Raw genomic sequence first — 26,713 nt, forward strand, 5'->3', positions numbered from 1 at the left:
GTTTTTTTTCTTGCTGTTTTTAAGATTCTCTCTTTAACTTCTGACATTTTAATTATAATGTATCTTGCTGTGGATCTCTTTGGGTTCATCTTGTTTGGAATTCTGTGTGTCCTGGACCTCAATGTCTGTTTCCTTCCCCAGGTTAGGGAAGTTTTTAGCCATTATTTCTTCAAATAAATTTTCTTCCCATTTCTCTCTCTCTTCTCCTTCTGGGACCCCTATAATGCAAATGTTATATCTACTTGATGTTGTCCCATAGGTCTCTTAAATTATCTTCACTTTTTAAAATTCTTTTTTCTTTTTGCTGATCTGTTTGAATGAGTTCCACTGCTCTGTCTTCCAGGTCAGTGATTTGTTCTTCCACTTCATCTAGTCTGCTATTGAACCCCTCTAATGTATTTTTTAGTTCTCTTATTGTATTCTTCAGCTCTGCAGCTTCTGTTTGGTACTTTCTTATATTTTCTACCTTTTTGTCGATGTTCTCATTATGCTTATCCATTCTTCGCCCAAGTTGGGTGAGCATCTTTACATCAGGCCGTGAGTTTGAACTCTTTATCAGGTAGATTACTTATCTCTGTTTCATTCAGGCCTTTTTCTCAGGTTTTGTCTTATTCTTTCATTTGGAAATTATTCCTCTGTTTCCTCATTTTGCTTGACTCTCTATGTTGGCTTCTATGTAATAGGCAAAGGAGCCACCTCTCCCAGTCTTGAAGGAGTGACCTTGTATAGAAGATGAGCCTTATCATTCAACTTTTCCCTAGCTCTTGGTTGTCTCTCAAACGTCTGTGATTGTCTAAGTAGCCTGGCTTATTCTTGATAGGCTCCAGTTGTTGAGGATGCACCAAGACCTGTCAGTGTTCCAAAGGGAATGATCTCACTCAGCACCCAGATTCAGGCTGATTGGAAGCCAGATACTCAGGCAGCAGCTTTTAAAGTATGCAGATGTATACAGTCCTATGGGACTGCAATCATAGACCCTGCTGACCTCCAGACTGGGAGATCTGGAGGTGTCTCCTGGGCAACAGTTGCAAGCATCGGGACTTCAGACGAGTGTATGAGCTCCTTGCTGGGAGGTACCAGTGAGCAGTGGTGAGGCCAAGGGAGGCTGCAAGAATGGTGCCTCCCTGCCTGCTTCCCTGAGAGCATCTCTGTAGCCCTGAAGCCTATCCCTCAGGTTGAAGCTCCAGGACAATTAAATGGCCCTTTTTCACCTGCAAACTGGGGATGTGGCTCAGTCTGCTGCGTAGTGCCCTGGGTGTGATAATCCTGCCCAGAACTGGCTTTCTGATTGTTACAGTCCTGTGCCCAGGAGCGCAAGCCCCTCTGGTTATCAGAGCCAGGCCTTCGAGGTGTCCCCTGTGTGTGGACTGCACTTGCCCACTGGCGTTAGCAAGGTTGGGAAGGAGCGCTGGGGGCAGGGCACACCTGTGCTTTTAGTGATGTGGGAGGAGAGTGCGGAGCGGGGCACACCCTCAGCTTTCCCGAGGCCATGTCTGCGCCTGTCCCCCTGCGCCCCGAGGGAGAGGGAGAGTTCAGAATGGCGTTTTCCAGCCCCTTTGTCCCCGAGGTCAACCCTAGATACTCCCTGCCCCACTGGCAGATGCTTTAAGATTAGCAGCTGAATCTCCTTCGCATAGAATCCAGTCACCTCTCAAACTGCTGCCTTTGTGCTGGTTCCTGGGGTGAGTCTGTGCACGAGCTCCTCAACAGGAGTACCTCAGATTCCCACAGGCCCCCGGGTCCCCTGCACGTAAACTCCGTTGATTTCAAAGCCAGATGTTTTGGGGGCTTCGTCTGGCTGCAGGTCCCAGGGTTGGGGTGCCCGATGCGGGGCACAGACAGACCTCTTGCTGCTCAGGAAGGGGCTCTGCCCATGAGATCCTGCCCTACTCTGTGGGGGGTTTGGTGAGGCTGTATCTCTGCCTCTCCTCCCCATCTTCATGCGGCCCTCTTCTCCCTTGCTGTGGAGGAAGCTGTTCAGCTGGTTTTCAGTTCTTACGCAGTGGGTGTTATTTCATGAAGAGTTGTGGGTATGGTGTGCTGGGGGAAGAGGTGAATTCAGGGTCTTCCTGTGCTGCTATCTCGGACTCAAGGGCTCCAAGTGATTCTTATTTTCATCTATTGGCTAATACACTTTTTTTTTTTTTTTTTTGCGGTACTCGGGCCTCTCACTGTTGTGGCCTCTCCCGTTGCGGAGCACAGGCTCCGGACGCGCGGGCTCAGTGGCCATGGCTCACAGGCCCAGCCGCTCTGCGGCATGTGGGATCTTCCCGGACCGGGGCACGAACCCGTGTCCCCTGCATCGGCAGGCGGACTCTCAACCACTGTGCCACCAGGGAAGCCCTAATACACTTTTTAAGTTTAAAATTTTTTTAAACTTTTTTTTCATAGAACTTTTCACGTACACACACTCACACGCAAAAGTAGTGAGAATAGTACAAGGAAACCCAGACACTCATCACCTGGCTTCAAGAATGGCTTCTTGTTTCATGTATTCTGCTCACATTTTTTGCTAGGGTATTTAAATCACATCCCAGGCATCATGTTATTTCATCCCTAAATACTTCATTATGTATCTCTTACTGATAAGGATTAAATTCAGGTTCAGATTCTTTGGCAAGAAAATGTGGTGCTCAGTTTATTGTCTGTTGCCTGACATCAGGAAGAGCATAATGTCTTATTGTTCCACTGCAAATAAATATATAGAGATTTAGTGAATATGTGATTGTTTTCATTTGCTCACTCATTCATTCATTCACTTACTTAGGAAATGTTTATGAATTGTTCTGTGTGCTGGGCTCTGGGTTGAGCAATGTTCAGAAGGAAAAACCTCCCGGCCATAAAGTAACATTGTAACAGTGGTTGAAAACATAACAACAAGAAGCTGATCCGGGTAATTTTTTTGTTTTTACCTTTCATTCAACGTTTTATTATGAAAAATTTCAAGCATACAGAAAATAGGAAAGAATTACCCAGTGAACTAGCATTCTAGTTCTAGTTTTTTTTTTCTTTTTTAAAAATTTTATTGAAGTATAGTTGATTTGCAGTGTCGTGTTAGTTTCTGGTATACAGCAAACTGATTCCATTATACATATACGTATATTTTTTTCATATTCTTTTCCATTATGGTGTATCACAGGATATTGAATATAGTTCCCTGTGCTATACAGTAGCAGGACCTTATTGTTTAGCCATCCTATATATAATAGTTGGCACTAGTTCTAGTTTTCTCCCGTTTTAACATTGAAAGTTTTATGAAGCAGATGGTTAAACAGCCAATAGGAACTTTTTGGCTTAGATAATTGATAAGTAGGAGGGAGATTTAAAAATCATTGCGAGTCTTTTTCCTGTGAGGAAATTGAACTCTGGGAATTGTAAAGGGATGTGTCCAAGGGTCACAAACACAGTGGGTTAGAGCAGAGGCATTTGCAGGAAAACTCCAATCTCCACGTGTCATGGTCCTCTTCCTTGGTGGAGTTACCAGGTTTGGCTGCAATGGAGTTGGGAGATCTGTGGAGGCAGCCGGAGCTGCCGTGGAGTCATGATTCTGGGCACTGGGGAAGAGTGCTTCCCAGGTGTGGCACTGGGCCCGGGGGGCTCCCGCCCTCTCTCTGGCCTGGCTGACAGGCAGAGGGCCCAGCTCCTGGTTCCGGCAGGTCATCTGATGGGCAGGTGCAGTCTCTCTGAGGAGCTGCTGCTGCGTGGTGGGCCCTCGGGAAGAGCCAGCCCTGTGGGGACTATGGCTCAGGAAGGGGCCGCCGTCTGTCGTGGCCAGGCCATTGCTGAAGTCAGTGCAAAAGCTCAAGCGTTGCTGAGCCCAGCCTGGCCTTTTAAAACCCCTTTTGCTTGAGATTTCTTTTCTTTCCTGCATTTTGTCTGTCTTGCTTCTTTTTTCTGGTTCTTGCCCTCACCCTCTGACTAATGATTCCCTGCCCACTTAAAAACCTCTGATGGCCCCTTAGGACCGACAGGACAATAATCCAAACCCCTCATGGCCTGGCGTTGGGGACCCTTCCCAGTCCTGCCCAGGGGAGTGCTTGCGGCCTCATTGCCTCCCTTTCTCTCTCCTGTGCCCCACATGCTCACATTCCAGCTACTCAGAAGGATTTTTTCTTCATTTTCAAAATTAAAAAAAAGTTTTGATTAAAAATCTACTGCCCTGAGACAGTCACTGGTAGCATCTGAGGGACTGTTCTCCCATGTGCTTTTCTCTACGGATCTGCACGAACCCGCACTTCTTCACAAACAGGATCATCTCACATGTGCTCTGTTTATCATGGGCACTTTTTAAAAATGAGTTTTGTTCTCTGTGCTCAGAGTGCTCTTTTTCCTCGTGTGCGTTTGGCAAACTGCCCGTCTGTCCAAGTAAGCACAGGCACTCGCTCCTGGTTGTGGGCTCCTGCTGGTCTCAGAATGTGCAGCTGCTGCAGCAGTGACCTCATTGAGGGCTGTCTTTGTTGCCTGGCCAGAGGGTGCCTGAAGGGCAGGGCCACCCAGGACAGCGCCAGACCCAGCAGGGTCTCCACAAATGGGACTTAATGCAGTTAACACACGACTGCCCGCCACCCGCTGTGTCCATGTGTCTGTGTCTCTGGGCTCCTCTTCCCCTGACCTGGAGGGTCTCCCAAGGCACCAGCCTAAGTCTCTTACTCATTTTCATGTCTCCCTCTCATCCATTTCTATCAGCTTTCAGTTCTGTCCGACAACCCGAGAATCTAGGTGTTTGGTGCCCTGTCCTGTTAGGTTCAGCCCTTTCTGGGTCAGAGTCAGTGAGAAGGAGGTTTATCCCCCAAACCAGCCTCCCTCCCAGCTGCGTTTCTGGCCACACTATAGCCAGTCCAGTTCCAAGGCGGAAACGCTAGATCACACATTATTGTCCTTGTCCTCATTTGTGTTTATCCTGTTTTGATTTTTAGCCTTCTGGCTTGTATTTGTTGTACAGATGCTCTGTGTTAAACAGGTCGCAGTTTTCAAAGAAAATAGATCACGTCATCCCACCACTGCACTCACTGGTGTTGCCGTGTTCCCACGTGCCCTCTGGGCTCTCCTCTAAGCAGCTGATGTTTCCCAGTAACTTCATATTCTCTGTTACTATTATCATTAGTGGTGGTAATAGTAGCATTTTGCTTATCTTCTTCTACTTTTCCACTGCTTGGCGCCATACTTACTTAGAAAGAAATGTTGCTCTCATTTCTCCCCTTCTTTCCACTTCTGCTGCGGGGTATCCCCCTTGCCCTCAGGCGTCAGCCTCGTGCTTCTCGTGCCTGGATGGCCGCTGCATCTCCCTCCTTCACCCCGCCCTGGCCTGGCAGGCCCTCTCAACATGGGCTCGTCTTCTCACAACCTTGCAGGGAACCTGCAGTCACTGCCTCCTCCCTACTACATGGGGTGCACGTGGTTCTTGGGGTGCCCTCTGTGACCCAGCCCAATCCCCTAACACATTTCCCTCCGCTCCCTGTACATACTCCCCCCACCCCCAATAATCGTTCTAGCACTAATGGCTACTGTGCACATGGCACTAAGCGTGCGGAAGGCCCCACGCCGAGGGCCCCATGTAATTCCCACAGCAGCCCTGAAAAGCCAGGACTGATGTTATCTCTATTTTACCAATGAAGCAAACAGTCAGGCGGCACCCGGCTCATTAGTGGTAGGCTTGGTCTTGAACCCAGGTCTCGGTTCTGATGTGCCGCCTGTGTCTTCAGCACTGCCGTCTGTCTCCTGCTGGGCTGTGCCAGTTCTCCACCCTCTCAACCTGTGGTTTGGGCCCCCCTCCCTCTGCTCTGTCTGCAGAACTCCTCCTGGCCTGCCTGGCTGCGTTTGCCCCCAGCCTTTGAGACCTCTGAGGTTGTCCCGCCTCACCTGATTGCTTTCTTTTCTGAATCCTCATTGTACTGAGTCTATACCAGTTGACCTTAGATGTAATTGTCCTCTGTTTCCTGCATTGCCCATTGAGACTGTAGCTTTGCGTATTGCATGTGGCACCTATCATGGGGCCTGGTCACCCCGAAGAGCCCCATAAGAGCTGTCGGTGGCCGGTTCTTCCTGGCCAGGCTGTGTTTCTTTGGTGATCCTCTTTTCCTTTCCAGGGGACGAACTGCCTGAGCTGGACAACATGGCCGACAGCTGGCTGGGCTCTGTCGCCAGAGCCACGATGCAGACCTACTGTGACGCAATCCTCCAGATCCCTGAGCTCACCCCGCACTCCACCAAGCAGCTGGCCACCGACATCGGTGGGTCCCTGGGACGGGTCGGGGGAGGGTCAGCTCTGGCCTGTTGCATCCGTCAGGCCCCCTGCCCTCCAGGAGTGTCGTCCCAGGTCTCCTCTCAACTTCAGCTCTGGGTTTGTCTGTGAAGCTTTGTTAAACATGTGGACTCCCCAGGCCCCACCCCCAGAGATTCTGACATAATAAGCGTGGATAGAAGCCTAGACACCAGTGTTTTGACAGGTGTCCCCGCGGACTCGGATAGCTGCCGAGGCTGAGAGCCATTAAGCGGCGCTTTGCTGGGATGGGTTGGGATGAGTGAGGCAGACTTGTGTGATGCCGCCTTGCCCCGCCTTGCCCTCTGCCCATCAACAGAATCATCATGCAAACTGACGTTGAATAAGCTCTCACTGTGCGCAGGTATGCCAGGTGCTGAGCCAAGCACTCGCGCACCCACTGGCTTACGCAATCTTCAAAACTCCCCTGTGAGCTCAGCACCCCTGCCTTCATCACACTGTTAAGGAAGCGGGGGCACAGAGCACGTGCATCACGAGTCCACCCAGCCAGGGTTGCCCCGTGGTCTCCATCCAAGTACCTGCCTGCCTCCCGGGTCACAGGGGCGTGTGCCCACCTGCTCCTGCTGGCGCAGGTCCCTGGAGGTGATGCCGCCTGCAGGGTGCTCTGAGGCTGGGGGTACTGCAGGCAGGTGGTCGGGGCGTCTCCCTAGCCTCTTGGTATCAGTCCATTGCCTGCCTGTTCTTTAGCTGGAGGCAGCTCTTGGAGCGGGCGAGGGAGAGGGTGGTGGGAGCCTTAAAGATTAGCTCCTTGGGGACCCAGCCAGAGCTTTGCCCTGGGTGACCCCAGGCCCGAGCCAGCCTTTTGTTTTGCTGAGGAAGAAATGGAAGTGAGGCCCTTAGGCCCTTTGCTCCAGAGCAGTGAGTGATGGGGCCAGGCCTGGAACCCAGCTGCCCCAACTCCCAGCTCTGTGCTCATTCGTGGTCAGCTCTCAGCCGTTACAGGGCAGCAGCCAGCTTTTGTCATCTCACTGGGCACAGGTTCAGAGAAGAGATGAAGAGGTTCACATGCTCGTCGGTGGTCCCTGTTGGTATAGGCGGGAGCATCGAGGAGAGAACCAGGGGAACTAGTGAGTGAGATTTGGGGGTGGTCCCTAGAGTTCACTTGTCCACGTCGCGTCTCCCTCCCTGTTAAGCTGCCGTCCACATCCATCTGCTAACTCGCTCAGCGTTGACCGAGTGTCTGTTACGTGCCAGCCGTCATGCTAGGAGATGGGATGCAAGAGAGGTTTGGACAGTTCCTGTGCTCACTGAGCTTACGCTGTGAGGGAGTGTGCTTAGGGGCCGGGAAGTTGCCAGGTGGTAACACGATAGAGAGCGGAGAGGTCTGTGGCAGTGCGTGGTCACCTTAAAGATGCTCAAATTAAGCATTAAAATGTAACAAAACCAAACACACTCTTGCTGTCTGAACAGAAGATGTCAAGGATATATTGGGTAGATCACGGGCTGCTGCTTCGCAGGTCCTGGCCGACAGTCGAGGGGAACTCACAGTTTTATGGGTGAATATGTGCCACAGGCAGGTGCCTGACTGGTTGGTGGTGCCCTTCCCAGGAAGCGGCTCGCTGGGACGTGAGTCAGGCAGCCAGGGCAGAGCGGGCACCTCCTATGGGCTCTGCCCTGAGCTGGGCCTCAGAGAGAAGACACAGGGAAGATAGAGCGGTGCCTGGAGCTCCAGCCTAGTCGGGCAGAAAAGATCAACGTGGGTGGTCATCAGAACATGGAGGGACCTGCCGGGTGATGCGTCTCCCGGTCCCTCAGAGCAGGAAGAGGGAGGGGCTGGAGAGCACCCTTCCTCGGGCTCGGCAGCCGTGCTGCCCAGGAAGAGGAAGGGAAGGAGCAGCCAGTTACTGACCACCCGCGTCACGTCAGGCGCGTCCGTGGTCCTTGTCCCACTTCATCCCGCGAACATGCTGCCTGATGGGTACGAACTGCATCCACAGGTGGAAGTAGAGACTCGAGAGGTGGATGGAGTCACTGAGGTCACCCTGACCTCGGAAACCCGGTTTTCTCCTCCACTCTGCCGGCGCTGCCTGAGCTTGCCTGCCGGTTGGAGGGCAACTGCTGCTTTTCAGAAGGACAGGAGCCTCAGACCCTCTCTTGGAAACGCTCACCGACTTGGCCTGGGGGTGGGCTCAGTAATCTGTCCTAACTCGTACCCTAAGGGGTTATCTGGGAGGTGTGGGAACTGTGTTACACCAGGCCTGGCGTTACCCCTGCACCGTCCAAGTCCTCCCTGTAGGGGCTCTGCTGGGAAATCTTCGGGAGCTGCTTAGATAAGCCCCGTGTCTCCTGACCCCTTGGGTTTTCCATGTCGTCAGGGGGGTCCGCTGGGGAGCAGGGCTGGGAATGCAGGAGTCCCCAGGGTAGAGCTTCGGCTGAGGTCAGCTGGCTGGGCTGGAGAGCTGAGTGTGCAGTGGGAGTGGCGGGGATGGGGAGATGTTGGCAACTCCTTTATGAGATTAGAATTCCTGGGTCCGGGCCGAGCTCACAGGCAGGTCTGACCCCTTGGAAAAGCCCTCAGAGTGAAGGCTTGTGGGCTGAGGGCAGACCTGGCAGCCAGCGCTTGGGGGTTGGGGGAGTGTCTTGTCCCTTACCACGGGGAGGCCTTTGGGGCTCGTCCTCTCGGTGCTGAGTGTGTCGAGCTGTGTCTGTCTGCGCCCACCCCACAGACTACCTGATCAACGTGATGGACGCCCTGGGCCTGCAGCCGTCCCGCACCCTCCAGAACATCGTGATGCTCTTGAAGGCCAAACCCGACGATTACAGACAGGTCAGCAAAGGCCTGCCCCGTCGCCTCGCCACCACGGTGGCCGCCATGCGGGGTGTGGACTACTGACCCTCACGCACCCGGCTGATAAGAGGGTCGGGGCTGGAGTTCCAGGGCCACAGAAGGCCCCAGAATGGATTTGCTCTAAAAATCCGCCTGGGATTGGGCAGAATTCGTTTCAAAAAGATGTGGTTCGTTTGTATAATCAAAAAAAAAGGTTGTAAGTTAGAGGTGTATTATTTATCAGGGAGGAATTTTCAGATGATTTTTTAAATGATCCTGTCCTGAAAGTGCAATTAATAAATACTGTGAAATGAAAGACGGCTGTTTTCTTTCCTCAGTGAATATTTGGGTGCTTCTCATGTGCTGTGCTGTCTGCACTGAGGATTTGGCCGGAAAGGATAATCCCAGCTGGTTCAGCCTGCTCGTGCCAGCCCTCCGGAGGGGCACTGCCGTGAACGTGGCCTCTGAACCAGCCCCACTGGGCTGCCAGGGCCGTGTCTCTCTGGGTTTGTCATCCAGGGATTCCCACACATTCTGTCCCCACAGCTTTGGAACCAGTTTGGCTGGCCCCGAAAGAGCATCAGCTGCGAATCCACACCAAGAAAAATATTTTGGTTTCTCATGTGGTGGATCACAGACTGTCCATGGCAGGGCTCGAGCCTGGCTCCTGCCTTGGAGTGGGAGCTGGTAACCTGGAAGGTGAAAAGAGCTGCTTTGAAGTGGAAACCTCTTTGCAGTGACCTCTGTGCCAGTGTGGGTGAGAGCCACTAGGACAGGCTTGGTCTTGATTCCCAGCTTTGCCACCTTCCAGCTGTGTGACCTTGGGAAAGTCATTCGCCTCTCCGAGCCTCATTTCCTAATCCGAAAAACAGGGGTCGTAATGGTACCTAACTCATAGGGTTATTTGAAGAGCCACTGAGACACAGTGGGGGCAACAGCATGTAGTAAGTGCACAATAGCTGCTAATTTCGTAGTCCTCTAGCGTCTGTAACCTACCTTCCCTTTGGGAGTAGAGGCGGGAATTACAGAAGGCTATTTTTCTGGGCAATTTTGGCCCTGCTAGACTTATTTGTCACCCCTAAACGGCCCTAATGGGACCCCAGAGTAGGAATAGGACAGCCCTTATCTCCTTTAGATCCGGAGGGGAGAGGAATGCCTGTCTGCCTGACCCAGAGCCTGCTTTTGGAGATGGGGCCATCATCCATCTTCACCCCGGCCCTCAGTACTCCCCAAGAGAGGGATGGCAACTGATACCCACATCAGCCTGGTCCCCGTCTCCCGTCTACAAGCAGCTTTGGGGGCCAGAAGCTCCTTCCCACTCTGCTTCAACATGTCTCTGAGCAAAACTTCTCACAGGAGTCTGTAAGGGGCTACCCGCTGTAGATACACCCCAGGATGGCCAGGCAGCATCTCCCGTCCCCAGTCACAGTGGTAGGTTCAGAATGAGCATGTGGCCCAGGCTGACCCAAATGAGCCTGTCGAGGCTTTTGCTGGGACACTGTGAAGGAAAAGCTTTTTTCCTGCTGTGGTTCCTGAACTGAGGGAATGGAGTCTGGGACTATGGAGGGAAGAGTAGCATATGGAGAGAAACTGTTTGAGAGGGATAGCAACACAGAAGAAAATACAGCCTGTAGCTGAACCCTTGGATACAGCCGTGCTTGAAATCCCTGGACTTTAATTATAAGAACCAATGAATTCCCCTTTTAGCTCAAGTTCAAATTAACTTGTGACCAAAGGGCTGGCAAATGGAGTTAGATAATAATCATTGCTCTGCCTGCCCCAGAGCCTCAGATGAGATAATAAATATGAAAGCCCTGGGCTTCTCTGAGGAACTGGTATTCTTATGACCAGAAGTCTCGCCTTTGTCACTTACAAGAATAGCAATCTAGCCTAGCACCTTACTTTACCTCTCCAAGCGTCAGTTTATTTACTTGTAAAATGGCATGATCATATTTCTCAGTGGTTATGAGAATTCAGTGAAATAAGACTTAAACTACTTGGCCTGGTGCCTGGCATGTCATAAGTGTTTGATACAATATAGCCATTGTTTAAAAGCAACCAATAATAGTGAGTGTGGTGACAACTACCACCATTGCTATTGATAAAAGTCCCAGTCATAGTAGTAAGTGTGGTAATTACCAAGAATTGAGACTCCAGCGTACAGACTCACCTGGCCCTGAGCTCAGAAACCCGGCTTCCCCGAGGCCTGCCCCACTCAGTCCCTAGCAACGCTGCCTTTGGCTGGAGTGGCATCAGCCTGTGACACCTCCTTCCTCCACAGGTGCCATCGTGGGCACTTAATGGGAGGACAGCTTGTTTGCCTTTCAGGCCAAGGACCCAGGTGTTCTAGCCCAGCAGGGCTGGGATGCCCTGGTCCCAGGGTCTGAAGCGCGAGCGCCTTCACCACCAGGGCCAGCAGGTGACAGCAAGGCCCTGCAGTGGTCAACGGTCTGCAGCTGCCAGACCACGTTCTTCTTTGGTAACAGCTCCCTTATCTCTCTTTGGGAAGCCATTAGGGTTGCCATATTTAGCAATTAAAAATACAGGAAGCTCAGTTAAAATTGAATTTCAGAAAAACAGTGATTTATTAATATGCCCCCAATAGTACATGGATGTATGTCTACTAAAAAATTAATTTGCTGTTTATCTAAAGTTCCAGTTTAACTTGGTGGCCTATATTTTATCCAGCACCCCTAAGAGCCATGTCCCCACCACCCTCAGACCATGTGATTCTGCTGGGGGCCAACTGGCCTCAGGTATGGGCAGGGTCTGACCAATCCCAGCAGCCTGCCAGTTGGGCACACTGATGATTGGCTCAGGGACAGGCATGTGACCCACTCAGTGACCAATGAGAGTCTGCCTGGGAACTTACTGTGACAACTGGGAAAGAGGTGCGCTCTCCTAGCTGAGTTTGGAGTTGCAGATGGCCCTTTGCTGCTGTAAAGTAAGGACAGCCTGCCTGGGAAGCCAGAGAGAACAGACATCACTCGAGCTGCTGGAGATGCTTTTGCTTAAGCCAGTTTTGAGTATTTCTCCCATCTTACCTCTCTTTCTCTCTCTCTTGATTCTTGCAACCCAAAGAAATAAGTTGGATGACACTGAAAAAGGCATAAAGCCACTGTTTCAGGGACAACTTGAAAGCACCTTTAAAAATCACCAGCTTAGACCTTTCTTTGGCCAGGTCTCTGCTCTCGAGTTGTTATGGATGCCCTTCCACCCCCAGAGATGCATCAGGGCACTCTGGCTGCCCAGTCAGACAAAGAACAAAGCTAGACTCCATGTTTTCTACTTTTATTTCCCAGAACAAAACATGTGCCACCTGGCAGGGCCTCTGATGCCTGCTACCCACCAAAGCTGCCCTCACTAAACCCATTCACAAGGTCACAAGCATGCTGCCTGTTCATCTCTGGGGCAGACGGTGACCAGCCCTGGGAGGGAAGTGGCCTACCTCCAGGGGAGGATGCTCCGGGTCTTGGAGCCTGGCTGGGGGCATCCCAGGCCAAGGATTGGGTCAGGTTGGAGGGTGCAGGCAGGAACACAATTCCCACATCCGTACCAGCACCATTACTTCACGGAGCCCTCGGCCTGGGACTGGCCAGGAGCCGCTGGCTCTCTGTAGAGGGACCTGGACTCTGGCCTTGGCCACCTCCCATCCCGGGCCTGTGGAGAGGGCATCATAAAATGTGGCCTTGAGCAACGGTCTCCACTGCTCAGGTCCGAATTCCTGGGCTGCCCGGGATGGGCAGGGTCTAGATGGCATCACCCTCGTTGTCAGACTCGATGATGTCCAGTGGCTGCAGACGCAAGGAGTCGTAGTTGGGGGGTGGGGTGCCTGGGATGGGCGGGGTCTGCTCATGGGGGTGGGGCCCAGCATCGGGGCCATGTGTGGCCGTGTCAGGCTGGAAGCCAAAGTTGGTGTGGGCCTCCACCAGCTCAGCCACGGTGGGCGGCGGGCCGTCGTAGCAGGCCTGGGCCCGCCTCTGCCGCAGCCTTTTGGCGAAGGCCACCAGCCTGATGATGGTGATCCACAAGAAGTCGATGATGATCTCCCCGAACTCGATGAGGCACAGCACTGAGCCCCCCATCCAGAAGCCAAACTGTCCTCCCAGATTTGAGAGCAGCCAGACAATCTGTGGGGAGCAGGGGACTGAGGGCCCGGCCGGGGAAGGGGGGCTGGTCGGGCCACAGATTCCTGCCTCAAGCCCAGCCTCACGGGTTCCTGTGAGGTGGGTTGTTGGCCGGGAAGGGGGAAAGGGTGAACGTCTCAGCCCAGGGAAGTAATGTGACACTGCTTAAGGGACCTTCCTCATTCCTCTGTTGGGCTCAGGACCCTCCCCACCCTCAGGGTACCAGGTGGAGGGACTGTAGGCAGGGCTGAGGTGCCAGGAGCCCCCAAACTCACGTTATTTGCTGCTGACTCCGCAATGGTGCGATAGTTGTATTCTTGGAAGTAGATGTTGAGCTTGATAACTCCCTTCCTGCAGGAGGCAGCAAAGGGAGCTGGTGCCCTCTCCCCGACACACGCGCACACGCACACGCACATGCACGCGCGCACGCGCGCGGCAGCAAGGGCCCCCCAGCCCTCCTCTGGCTCACGTGCCACTCCCAGCCGTGGTGAGGTCCAAACAAGAGCCAGGAAGGGCCCCTCTAGGCCCTGGGGCCACAAAAGGCAGCACTGCCCAGCACCCATCCTGTGTGCCCCTTTCTGAACCAGCTCTCCAGAGGACCCTGGGGCCCAAGACAGTCCTGAGGATCAGCTCTGGGCTCCCCTCTCCCGCCCCCAGCCCATGTACAGTAGGCTTGACATAGAGTCCTGAGCCTTGGCTCTCTGTCAGGGGACCTGAGATGCTCCTCAGAAAGGCGATGCCCTCACACCTCCAGGCTTCTGCCGGGACACTGCTGCCTCTTCTTGTTTGTCTGGACATTTACTCCTCCTCCTTGGAGGATCAGCTCAAGTGTCATCTCCCTATACAGACCTCCCTTATCTCTCAGGAAGAAGGAGCCTCCCTCCCTGCTGGGATCCCACAGGGAGGGTCCTGGGCAGACTCCCATCATCATAAGCCCTGTTCGCATACCTCTGTCCTCTAGACTCGAACTTCCTGATAGACTGAACCTTCTGTCTTTCTTGTGCTCAATGCATGTTTGCTGAATGTATGGAAAAGTGGTTGAATGGATGGAGGGTGGATGGGTGGATGAATGAGTGGAAGAATGGAAGGATGGACAATGGAGGGATGGAGGGATGGATGGATGTGTGAGTGGAGAGGTGGATGGGTAGAAGACTGGAAGGATGGACGATGGATAGATGGGTGGATGGGTGGATGGGTACAAGGATGAAAGGACTGAGGGGTGGATGGCTGGATGACCAGGTGACAGATGGAAGAACAGGCTGTCCTTTAGGAGGCGGTAGGCTCTGAGCCCCCCCTGGCTGGCCTCTCTCTCAGTGCTCCCCCTCTAGGCTTGCTTCTGAATCTGACCAGTGTGAGAAGGTGTCTGAGTAGCTGCTCTATGCCCAAGCCCCTCCCCTGAGGCTCTGGTTCCTCCTCTTTTCTGCCTTCCCTGGCCCGTCCAGACTCTGAGCTCACCTGTTCAAGGTGATATTGGTGCTCTGGTCCCGCTCCTGAGACAACACGTGGAAAATCCAGTCCTGGAACCCAAAAAGGCAGCTGAAAACAACGGTGCCTTGCAGCATCCCCTCCCAGTCATGGGCCCTGCTACCTGTGGAGGCAGACCACAGCCCTGTATCTTCTTGAAGCCCCTGGGGGACCATGTGTTGGCACAGAGAGAAAGGGGAGGGTGACAGCGCACGCCGTGGCTGCTGTTCTGGGGAGAACGCACTCGGGTCTCTAGGCTCTCCCCCGCAGGCCCGGCCTCCCTGTGCCAGCTCTTTCCCACCTCTGGCCCTTGCACCTGCTGTTCCCTCTGCCCAGATCCGCCCCAGACCTGCCCAGCCTGGCTCAGCCCCATCCTCCAGTTTTAACTCAAATGTCACCTTTTTTAGGGAGGTCTTCCCTGACTACCCTCAGGCCTTTTCCCCCAGTTACCCTCTCATCATGTGGTCTACCCTACACAGCCATTTGAAATGATCTTATTTCTGTATATTGTCTGTCTCTCCAGGTAGAAAGTACGCTCTGTAAGGGCAAAGGACTGTGTGTCTCGCTTACTGCCGTGTCCCCAGCACAGTGCTTGGGGACATGGGTGGAAGGAAGCGGGGAGGGAGGGGATGGAGGGACGAACACCCCTCTGTAAAGTTCCAAACGGCCTGCAGACCTCTGCCCAGACCTGCCTCCCGCCCAAAGATGGGCAGCCAGGAGCTTGGCCGCGCCCCTGACTCACCTCAGAGGACTCAGAAGGCCAGACGGCCATGGAGATGGTCATCTTGTACTGAGTGTCACTGGAAGAGAGAAGGCAGCCTGTCACTGTCCCCGCCCGCCCCACCATCCACAGCCCGCCCCGCCGCCCACACGAGCCTCCAGGCAGGACTCACTTGCAGGACTCCTTACAGATGTCGATGCAGGTCTCCCTCTGCGCCAGGCTCATGCGCAGGGCCGAGTAGCAATAGACTGAGCGGTAGGGGGTGGGGAGAGAGACTCTGAGCGGGGTTTTGTGCTTTGAGCCTCTGGCTGCCCTCTGCCCTCCTGGGCCCTGGGCCACCTGAGGCCTGTGGTTAGGTTGAGTGGGGGGAGTTATCTCAATCCAAACCCCCCTGGTCATGGAGAATCACTTACATCCACCCCCAACCCGCCCCGTCGCCAGTCATTTCACTCCAGCCTGGCCTGGGGGATCCTCTCCCCAGACATCCCAGCCCCAGCTCAGCAGCATCAGAGCAGCTTTCCCTCCACTTGTCACCCGATCCTGGCCGGTGGGCTGGGGTGACGGGGTCATGTGGGAAGGGATGGGTGGCCGGAAGGGGTAAAGTTTTCCCCTCTTGTCCACACATTTTGTTAGTTTTAAGAGGTGGTAGGGGGCTTCCCTGGTGGTCCAGTGGTAAAGAATCCGCCTTCCAATGCAGGGGATGCGGGTTCGATCGCTGGTCAGGGAACTAAGATCCTACCTGCCACAGGGCAACTAAGCCCGCGGGCCACAGCTACTGAGCCCGTGCGCCTCAACTAGAGAGCCCGTGTGCCGCAAACTACAGAGCCCATGTGTTCTGGAGCCCACGTGCCACAACTAGAGAAGAGAAAATCCACAAGCTACAGGTAGAGAGAAGCCTGCGCGACGCAACGAAGAGCCCGCGTGCTGCAACGAAAGATCCCACACGCCTCAACGAAGATCCCGCGTGCCGCAACTAAGACCCGATGCAGCCAAAAAATAAAATAAATAAATAAAAGTTTAAAAGAAAAAGAGGTGGTGGGATGCTCTTTGCTGCTGACAACATCCATCGGTGTTTGGACTCCAAGCCTGGATCGCAGCTCAGTGTGAGCCCAGCAGGGGCTCCTCCGCCCGTGGCTTCAGGTCTCAAGGACAAATTCTCTCCCGAACATACGTTTCATGTGTACACTTAATGGAGTCGAAGAGTAGGGGGAGCGGCGAGAGGGGCTGTGGTCTGAGAGGACGGGGACGGAGGGCGGGGAGCTCCGACCTCCCTTGTGGTCAGGGCCTTCAGGGGGCAGCTGGCGGGTGGCCGGTCCCCTGGGGCTCCCCACTCACCCCAGTCTGGGAAGTCCCGGTTGTTGCAGTATTTCTCTCCGCGGGGCAGCGGGTACAGGTAGTGGCCACAGCTGCAGTTATGGATCATGTGGTCTTGGAAGCAAGAGCCAATACAGGCCTGGGGGTGGAGGAGGTACAGAGAGAATGCAGACTTGACGGTGATGTCCCCATCCCAGCCCCAGGGGAAGGGGGCCTGGAGAGCTTGCTGCCCAGGCCACAGGGGCTGGGGGGGGCGGGGGCAGGGGCCCCTCCCGTGCAGAAGCGGTGGCCGAGCCTCCTCCAAGTTGGGGCGTGGCGGTCCTCCCCTGTCCCTGGCCCCCATAGAGGGACTCGGGCCAGACGTCGGCTCTCTGAGGATGGCCCCTGCCACCTTTCAGAGTTGGGGCCCCACGGATGACATGGGGAGGGGTGGCTTGTTCCAACAGTAAAGCTGACTCTGAGGGACTTCCCTGGCGGTCCAGTGGTTAGGACCCTGCGCTTCCACTGCAGGGGGCATGGGTTTGATCCCTGGTCAGCGAACTAAGATCTGCATGTGGCCAAAAAAAAGCTAACTCTTAGATAGCTCTTGTCACAAGGCTGCCAGCAGGTTTCCGAGCCCTTTACGTGGAAAGACCCAGAAGGGAAGACAGGCAGGCTTGCCCTGTGCTCCTTCTTCCTGGAGAGAAACACTCAGGGAAGGCGAGAAGTGTGCTGTGAGTGCTCAGACTGGATGGAAGAGGAAGTGACCTTCTACAGAATGTCCCCTGGTTGAGGAGGGGGGAGGGGGAGAGTGGACTCAGCCCTCCCCTCCCCCCGCCCCGGCCCCAGGCTGGATGAGATGAATCTACTCATACTGGGTTTTCAGGTCATTCCACTCAGAGATGAGCTATGTGTCCCGGGGCCAGCCCTTAGCCTCCCAGCCTCAGTTTACTCCTGTCGCTCCCGTCAGCTCAGGCGGGGAGGTTGGCTTGCCATGGGGAGCTCAGCGAACGGAAGTAGCCATTCCTCAAGTCTCTGGCTGCCCAGTTTCCCAAGTGCTGCCTCTGGAGGACTCCCTGCTCCCACCCTGGCCAAGGAGCCCACAGCATCTTTCCGCTCTCCTGCCTGCTGCTTCCCAGTAATGCATCCTCTCCTCTGTTCTCCCCGGCAGACCTGTGGGCTCCCTGCGGGAGGAAGTGGCCGGGGGGAGGTGGCAGATGAAATGGCACAGCGGGAGGAGTGGGTCTGGGGCGAGGTCAGGGGCAGTGAGGTCAGAAGGGAGCCCTGACTTGGCCAAGTGTCTCACACTCGCCCAGACCTCACTGTCTCACCTGGAAAGCGGGAGTCCTCTCCAGGGCCCAGCTGAGGCTGGGCTAGGGCGGGGCCTGGGCAGGCTGAGCACCTGACCAGGGCCTGGGGTTTTGCCAAGGTCTCCGGCCAGAGTGGTGACTGCACTGGACGAAGCAAGAACCGAGGTTTTTCTGGAATGAGGTCTCCAGGGCTGGGGCCTGAGGCCTCTGGCCTCCTCCTCCGTGCTCCCCACCTCCCTGTGCTGTCTTGTCTGTCCATCTGTCCCTCCAGAGGCTTGGAAGGTTCCCTGAGCTCTCCATCGCAGGCAGAAGCCCCTCTAGACAGGAGGGTCAGAGTGTGGGGTGCCTGGGGTCAGCTGGATGGAGTGGGCGGGCAGGCGGGCATGGGGGAGAGGGGAGTCCCCTGACTAAGGCACATGGGAAGACCACACCTTGCTTGGGGCTCTCAGACATGGAGCCAGGGACTGCTCTGCTCTGGCCCTTGTTATGCCTCAGTTTCCTTATCCACCAGGGCAGACTGGGCTGGAAGAAAAAGTGTCAGCAAGTGGTCACTTCTGCAAAGACTCAGTGTGTCCTCTCCACTGGGGCCAGGCCTGAGGCCAGGCCTCCTGGGCTGACCTTGGAGATCAGGATAAGGGGGAAGCCCCCAGCTGCAGCAAGGGGCATTGAGGCCAGATACAAAGAGGGACTTTTCAGGTACATCAGTGAGGCATTTGGACTGGGGTCTGTAAACCCCAATTTCCTCATTCTTAAAAAACAGTATCTACATCTTAGGGTTGTTGTGAGGGTTAAATGATTTAATGTATATATGTGAAGCATGTGGAACAGTGCCTGACTGGCACACAATAAGCCTGCTGTTATTAGTATATTAATACTTATAATAAATAGCATATATAATAAATGCTATTAATAGCATAATACGTTAACAATAGTTAGTAATTATTGTTAGTATATTATTGCCTCGTAGGGGTATTGAAAGGATTAAATGATAATGTAATTCATGTAAACCCTTAATATACACAAGGCTTCTTCTTGGGAGACCCCAGAGCAAGACCCCAAGGGCACACCTACAAAGCAGGGTGGAGAAGCGGCCAGCCCTGGGCCCTGGTGAGAAACAGGATTAGACTGGCTCCCTAGCCCCCAGGGCACCCTGTGGTCCCAAAGATCCAGCAGAGTCAGCCTTGCTGGGATTAGCTTTCCCAGAGACCTCAGGCCTCAGGCTAGGCAGACGTGGTCATGAGGCTGCACCGTCTTCCCACCTGGATGGAGTAGGTCGTGTTGTAGTCGCTGTAGAGGTTTCGGATGGGGACGTCGGAGCCGTTCATGGTGCACTGGCTGTAAGGCTCGCCCTTGCGCTCCAGCTTGTCCTGTGTGAGAGGTTGTTTGTGGGGGGCCCCTGGTCACCCCTAGGAAGCCCCCTCTGTTCCTCCCTCCCATCTAGCATGCAGGTCTAGGGGATGCTGAGAGGGGATGGAGGGCCGATGCCCCAGCAGGCACCAGGGGTTGGGGGGCACTCATCATCCCCCAGAGCATGGCCACCCGGTGGGGTTCCAGCCAGAAGGCGAGGCAGGAGTGGATGGTGAGATCCAGGGCTTGGGGAGGCCCGGCTCTCCGGCTCTCAGGCCCTGGGAGGTGGGCGCTGGGCAGGTGGGGTGCCCTTGGGCTGCAGCCATACCACCAGCACCCCGATGGAAGTCTCCATCCCCGACATGGCGAAGATGCCCTCTTCTTTGATGAAGGGGTACGACATCTGCTCGTGAAGCATCAGCCGGGCTCCGGCTGTGGTCGTGAGGAAGGGCACGTAGTCTTCTTGGCCCATGTCCAGGATCAACTTGAGGCCTGAGGGGAAGACGGGGCCAAGGGCTGCCTGAGCTCGCTCCCCAAGGCTGAAGGGACACCCACCACCCACTGGTCCAAGTCCCCTCCAGCCAAGGGTCTGTGCAGGAAGCTGGCTCCACTTTACGAAAATCCAGACTTCTTGCCTTCTCTAAGGCCCCCATTCGAGTCCAAGCCACCATGGTCTCCTCTCCGGGCTCCTTTTGCCCCCTGTACCACCCACCATGATCTCTCTTCCACAGGCAGGTAGGCCTAGGGCCACAGCACAGGCGGTCCTACCTCCACTCACACAGGTCCCCATTCTCTCCACTCACTTCCCTTTGCTGCCGTGCTCCTTTCTGCTGCTAGGACTTCGTGACGCTCCCCCTTCTCTCTGGAATGCTGTCTCCAGCTCACCTTTCACCTAGAAACTCTTGCTCTTCCTTCAGATCTCAGCCCAAGTGTCACTTCCTTCAGAAGCCTTCCCTGACTACCTAGACTGGGTCTCAGGACCTCTGCGATATGCTCTCCTAGCCCTGGAACTTTTCTTCCAAGTACCTCTCTCACTCTTGAGATTCTTCTTTTATTATCTGTCTTCCTGCCCCACTCCACTGTTCCCTTCTTGAAGGTAGAGACCAGACCCATTATTTTATGCACCATGGGACCGGGCTAGGTGGTTAGGACAAGAAGGCTAGTATTTATTGAGCACTTGCTACATGCTGAGTGCTGGGCTAAGGGCCCTATTTACATGATCCCACTGGTGCTTTCAAGGGGCATATGAGTTAGGTACAATTATCGTCCCCATTTTACAGATGAGGAAACTGAGGATCATAGAGGAGAAGGGATGTTGTCATAGGTCACTCAGTGAGGAAGTGGAGGGTTGCTGGGCTTCTAAACAGGCAGCCAGGCTCCTTGATCTTAATCATCTTCTCCTATAGACTGAGTTGACCAGCACCTCTGTGATACCCAATGTCTTCAGGGGCACAGGGGTGGTGAAGGGTGGGCAGCCCACCCACACCCCTATTGACCAGCAGCCCTGACAGTTGCTGAATGACACCTGCCCTTTGATGGCTGGGGAGGGCAGAACCTGAGTGGGGAGGAAGGATTTGCTCCCCAAGGCCTGGTGCACATGCTGAGTCTGCCAGCCTTTCTCCCAAAATGAGCAGCCTCTGCCATCAACCACTTCCTCTTCCTCCCTTCTGTTTACTACTTCACCTGCTCTCTGTCTCTCAAGAACTGCACAGAAACAAGGCTGAGGTTAAGGGCTCTGCCCCAGGCTAACTATGTGAGCATGGGCAAATTATTTACCACTTTTCAGAATATCTGCATTTATTGAGCATTTGCTACTTGCCAGGCTTAGAGACAAGGCTGCTTGCTCTGTGCTCAGAGGTCTACCTGCCTTAGGCCAGGATGATTCGATGAGTTCTATACTATATATATGATCTGCTCTGTACGATATGGGGAAACAAGGGCTTCGAGAAGTGAAGTCTCAGCTCAGCATCTCCCGGGGATACATGGTGGAGCTGGGGTTCCACCCGGTCACAGAAGCCTGTGCTCTCGGCCACTACGCTAACTGCTACCCCGCTGTGCTCATCAGCGAAATGGGCACACCAGTCGCTACCCCAGGGATTTATGAGCCTTGGGTGGGGGGACGGCTGAGAAGGCACCTGGCCCAGCCCCCGTGCACACGGTAGAGGCTGCCCCTCCGCATGCCAGCCTCTGTCTAACCTCGGTCCTGCCCCTCAATGGCCTATGGTGATTTGGTCTTTCAGCCCCACGTGATAGGATTTAAATCCTCACGGCCCTGGCTCCCGGACAAACCAAGACTTACCAAACTCAGCTCCGGGGTTGGCTGAAGGGAGGGCCTTCTCCCTCATGCCCCAGTTGAAGATGTAACAGTTGCCATATTCAGGGTGGAAGATGTGTGTGAAGTTCCTGAAAGAAACACCATCAGCTAGAGAGCAGGGCCCACCCCGCCCCAGCTGATGCCTCCCCTGCCCAGGGCTCGTGGCAGAGGGGAGCTGGTAGATTACTGCTCAGAGAGGCTCAGGAGGGGAGAGGTGAGCAACAGGTCATTCTGTCCCTTTACCTGCACCCAGGCACCCACCAGAGGGGAGATTCCTGGACTCCCTTGGGAAAGAAGGGTGAGGAAGGGTGGAACTAGGCTCTCTGGCTTAGCCACGAGTGATGAAAAAGAAGCTTATTTGATGTTTTCATCTGTCTCATCTACACGGTCTTGTAAGTCATGTGGTCATTTAAACGGTGGCCCCCAGAGAGATGTCCACGTCCTAACCCCAGGGACCTGGGAGTGTGATCTTATTTGGAGAAGGGGTCTTTGTGGACATAATTCAGGATCTTGAGATGAGATCAGCCTCTTTTATCCACGTGGGCCCTAAATCCAACCACGAGTGTCCTTCAAGAGACAGAAGAGGAGACACAGATACAGAGGAGAAGGCCACCTGAAGACGGAGGCAGAGATTGGAGTTACACAGACAGAGGTCAAGGAACACCTGGGCCCACCAGACGCTAGAAGGGGCAAGAAGGGATTCTCCCCTGCAGCCTCTGGAGAGAGCCTGGTCCTGCTGACACCGTGACTGCCCACTTCTAGCCTCCTCTGTGAAAGAATAAATTTCCGTTGTTTTAAACCACCCAGTTTGTGGTCATTTGTTACAGCGGCCACAGGAAACTGATACAGATCATAAGAGTGAGAGGGCGGCTCCAGGCAGTGTTTGCTGCAAGGAGCTGGCGGAATGCAGACAGGTGGGCTTGTCGGGGAACCTCGGGAGCTCAGGTAAAGGGGAAAGTAGACAGAGATGGAGGGCTGTGAATCAGGAGAGGGTGCAAGCAGAGGCCAGGAAAGAGAGAACTTCACAACGAGGTGTGACGAGCCCCATCTAGGATCCTATCTTATATCATGAGAATGTTTCCTAAGGAGATAATTCAGCAACAACACAAAATGTTTGCATAAAGATGCTCACGAAGAAGCGAGAGTATAATGTAGTTTCAGATAATTTGGTTAATTTTTTTTTGATATGGAGCTTTTCAAACATAAAAAGTTGAGAGAATGAAGCCCACCACCAGCTTCAACAACCCCCTACGGGACTTCCCTGGTGGCGCAGTGGTTAAGAATCCACCTGTCAATGTAGGGGACACGGGTTCGAGCCCTGGTCCGGGAAGAGCCCACATGCCGCAGAGCAACTAAGCCCGTGCGCCACAACTACTGAGCCTGCACTCTATGAGCCCACGAGCCACAACTACTGAGCCCACGTGCCACAACTACTGAAGCCCGCGCACCTAGAGCCCGTGCTCCGCAAGAAGAGAAGCCACCGCAATGAGAAGCCCGTGCACCTAGAGCCCATGCTCCGCAACAAGAGAAGCCGCCACGATGAGAAGCCAGCTCGCTGCAACTAGAGAAAGCCCGCATGCAGCAACGAAGACCCAACACAGCCAAAAATAAAAATAAACATATTTAAAAAACCCCAAAAAACTCCAAAAAAACCAATCCCCTACGGCCAGTCATGTTTCATCTCTACCTGCCCCCACTCTCCCTCCCATATTATTTTGAAGAAAATCTCAGACATCATAGTTTTATTTGTTAACATTTCTATATGTATCTCTACAAGAACTCGTAAAAAACCATGCTAAACTAACAAAAATTCCTTAATATTATTAAACATTCAATTTATATTGTCTCACAGAGGTCAATTCTGGTTTTACAATTTATTTGTTTAAATTGGGATCCAAATGACGTTGACATGTGATTGGTTGATATGCCTTTTAAATCTCTTAATCTATGGCTCCCTTCATCTGACTTTTTTTTTTGTCCTTGTAAAATAGCCGTTAAGAGTTCTGATTTCATCCAGCTAATAATTGAAGAGGGAGTGATACAATTAGAGGATCATCATTTTGCAACCCTGATTTTGGGGATTTGGGGCAATGTGCACCAGTAGTGACCAATGCTGGGTGTCCTGATGGAAGAGCACAGGCTGTCCAGGAAGTGGCCTTGCCAATAAACAAAACAACAACAAAACCCAGCCTTGAACAGGATCGAGCATCTGTCTCTACCATTTATAGCAAATACTGGAGACAGAGGAACAAGTTCAAAGACACTACAAAAAGTCAATATGCAAAATCCAGACTCCAGTTTCTTCAACAAAGAAATTGTGAGAGAAGGTAAGGGAGGTAACCTATAGATTAAAACAAACTTCAAAGACTTGGTTACAATCACAACCTGTGGACTTTAATTGGATCCTGATTCAAACAAGTAAACAAAAGAGTATGACATTGATGAGTGTGAACACGACTGGATAGTTGATGGTATTGAGGTATCACTGTTCATCTCTTTTTCAGGTAGGATAATGGTATTGTGCTTCTGTTACAAAAAGTCTTTCTCTTTTAAGATACATTCTGAACACTATATAGATGAAAGAATATGATGTCTGGGATTTGCTTTAAAAACAGCACAGGACAGAACGTGAATCACGCTTGTTGGATCTGGGTGGTAGGTCCATGTGAGTTCATCACACCCTGTTCTATCTATGTGTATGTTCTCAAGTCTTCATAGGAAATAGCATTGAAAATGTCCTTGTAGGGGGCTTCCCTGGTGGTGCAGTGGTTGAGAGTCCGCCTGCCGGTGCAGGGGACGCGGGTTCGTGCCCCGGTCTGGGAGGATCCCACGTGCCGCGGAGCAGCTGGGCCTGTGAGCCATGGCCGCTGAGCCTGTGCGTCCGGAGCCTGTGCTCCGCAATGGGAGAGGCCACAGCAGTGAGAGGCCCACGTACTGCCAAAAATAAATAAATAAATAAAATAAAATGTCCTTGGGTGTTTTTATACTGTTTTTGTTATTTTATTTAAAAACAGGAAGGAATAGTGCTCAGTGCATTAAATACTGCAGAAATATCACCTGAAATGCAGTACTTTCTAAGCTTTCTGTTCCACAACTTTTACTGAGCGACTTTCACGGGGCAGGCCCGTGCTGAAGATTTCTAATTCTCAAAATAACCCCATGAGGTCAGCTGCTCTTTGTCCCTGTGTTCAGATTAGGAAACCATTTCCTCCATCTTTTGTCTCACCGTCTGTGCCAGCAGAATGAGGTGGGTCCACGGCAGGCAGTGAAATCCAATCTGGGAGCTGACCCTGCCTGACACATGTGAGCTGCTTCCTCAGCCTCTGAGCTTTGGTGTCCTCCATGGTGAAAGGGAAATCAGGAAGAAAGTGCATTTCTTCACCCAACATTTACTGAGGCGTGCACTGCGTTGGGGACACTGAGGCTGGCAAGACAGTCCTACCCTCGAAGCTCACAGCGTGGGGGACACCACGGAGCAGCGTCATGGCAATCCTCTCCTTCCAAAGTGCGTCTCTGGCCTAGCTGCCTCCCTCCACCTCTAAGGCTCCCAGACTGGTCCTGGCCGCCGGCATCTCCTGCCCCAGTTCCTGCTGGAGCCTCTGCCTCCAGTCCTGCTCCCTCAGTCTTCCTTCTGCACAGTGGTCAGGGCGAGTGTTCAAGCTGTGAATCAGCCCAAGGCACGCCCCTGCTAGAACCTTCCAGAAGCTCCTTGCTGCTCACAGAATAAAATGCAAATGCCCTACTGGGCTTTCTCCCCGCCTTGTTCATTATACTCCAGAGACACTCCAAGATGTTTCCAAATTCAAGGCCCGCTGCTCCTTGGGCCTGGGATATTCTCTGAGCAGCAATTTCTGAGGAGAAATTGCTGGTTTCTCCTCAGCCTTCAGGTTTCATCTGCTCGGAGCCATCCCCTGACCTCCCTACGCAAAGTCACTTCCCAGTTACTTGACCATTTCCACCTGCTTATTCCCCTGCTGGCATGCATCAGAAGGTGAACTCATCTTCTTTAACTGCTTGCTTATCAGCTGCCTCTTGCTTTAGACCATAATCCCAGGGAGGGCAGCTGTGTGTTTGCAGGGAGAAAGAAGTTAAAGGCTAAGAGCTCAGGCCTGGGAGCCAAGCCTGCCTGAATTTGAATTCTGGCTCTGCCACTTACTAACTAGCTGGTGAGCTTGGGGGAAGTTGCTTCACTTCTCCATGTCTCGTTTCTCCACCTGTAACACTGGGGTAACAACAGCGCCCACCCAAAGGGACTGACGTGGGGGTTGGAAGCCAAGCACACTGAAATACTGAACAAATTCACCCCCCATCCTCAGAGCCTGGCACTCAGTAGACAGTAAATATTTGTTGGATAAATTATAATATGTGGTAAGAGTATCAATAGAGATAAGCCTGGAAGAGTGGGCGTCCAGGTAGGGAGTAGGTCAGGGAAGGTTTCGTGGAGGAGGTGAGGCCTGAGCTGAGACTTTAAGGGTGAGTAAGAGGTAGCCGAGCCTGGCGGGTGGGGAGGAGAAAGGGCAGCCCAGGCAGGGGGCACGACACACGCGAAGTCCCAGAGGGAAGAAACAGCTTTGGGCGGGCACTACAGAGTCTCTGTCCTGTGCGGGATCAGGGCTCTGGCCACAGGGAAGGAACGGAGCAGGGCAAGCCAGCTGCAGCCAGGCCCTGCTCTGGAAGGAGAGGCCCCACTCCAGGGGTGTGGGGATACAGTGTGCCTAAGGAGCTGTCCTGGACATCTACAGCTCAGGAGTGGGAAGTGGCTCCGGGCACGGCCAGATCCCCTCCTGTCCTGGGTTGCACTCTTAGTCTTGCCAACTATTTGCTTGTTGATAATGTTCTTTACCTGGAGAGGCTGCTCCCAGCACTGGCTTCCTCCGGCTCCAGAGCTAGGCGTTTCCCTCCAAAAACCTTCCCTGGAACAGAGGCTAAGGTGTATAGACAGAGAACAGCAAACCTCCAGAAAAGACTGGGAAACAGAGCATCCTAACAGGAAGCAGTATAGCAACAGTGGTACTGTGTAGTAGAGTTTGGGGAAGGGCAGAAACTAGCTGGCCAATCCCTGAAGCAATAATTACAACAACAACAACACT

The 26,713-nt window shown here is 53.4% G+C and overlaps 2 protein-coding genes across 7 annotated transcripts in view; one reads left to right on the forward strand and one right to left on the reverse strand.

Moving 5' to 3' along the window:
* The window catches only part of COG7 (component of oligomeric golgi complex 7), an 84,992-nt gene extending 75,629 nt beyond the window's left edge, over positions 1 to 9,363 (forward strand). Inside the window, exons 16-17 of the mRNA XM_081256999.1 lie at positions 6,087 to 6,230; positions 8,947 to 9,363. Of these exons, the coding sequence (XP_081113125.1) occupies positions 6,087 to 6,230; positions 8,947 to 9,113 (311 nt within the window). The 3' untranslated portion in view covers positions 9,114 to 9,363. The remainder of the gene's footprint in view (positions 1 to 6,086; positions 6,231 to 8,946) is intronic.
* SCNN1B (sodium channel epithelial 1 subunit beta) overlaps positions 6,253 to 26,713 on the reverse strand; it is an 80,923-nt gene continuing 60,462 nt past the window's right edge. For 3 of the 6 annotated variants that reach the window (XM_081257000.1, XM_081257002.1, XM_081257001.1), the window contains exons 5-13: positions 21,609 to 21,712; positions 19,638 to 19,801; positions 19,222 to 19,329; positions 16,695 to 16,812; positions 15,532 to 15,607; positions 15,381 to 15,438; positions 14,630 to 14,691; positions 13,450 to 13,525; positions 12,323 to 13,177 (exon numbers count right to left, since the gene is read on the reverse strand). In XM_081257000.1, coding sequence (XP_081113126.1) covers positions 12,797 to 13,177; positions 13,450 to 13,525; positions 14,630 to 14,691; positions 15,381 to 15,438; positions 15,532 to 15,607; positions 16,695 to 16,812; positions 19,222 to 19,329; positions 19,638 to 19,801; positions 21,609 to 21,712 — 1,147 coding nt within the window. In that variant the 3' untranslated portion in view covers positions 12,323 to 12,796. Of the gene's footprint in view, positions 7,954 to 11,614; positions 12,007 to 12,091; positions 12,146 to 12,322; positions 13,178 to 13,449; positions 13,526 to 13,559; positions 14,014 to 14,629; positions 14,692 to 15,380; positions 15,439 to 15,531; positions 15,608 to 16,694; positions 16,813 to 19,221; positions 19,330 to 19,637; positions 19,802 to 21,608; positions 21,713 to 26,713 lie in introns of those variants that run through there. The other 3 variants (XR_014017656.1, XR_014017657.1, XM_081257003.1) reach the window with 3 other exon arrangements.

The sequence above is a fragment of the Mesoplodon bidens genome, assembly GCF_964165515.1.
Source record: "Mesoplodon bidens genome assembly, chromosome: 15".
In the NCBI taxonomy this organism is placed as follows: domain Eukaryota; kingdom Metazoa; phylum Chordata; class Mammalia; order Artiodactyla; family Ziphiidae; genus Mesoplodon; species Mesoplodon bidens.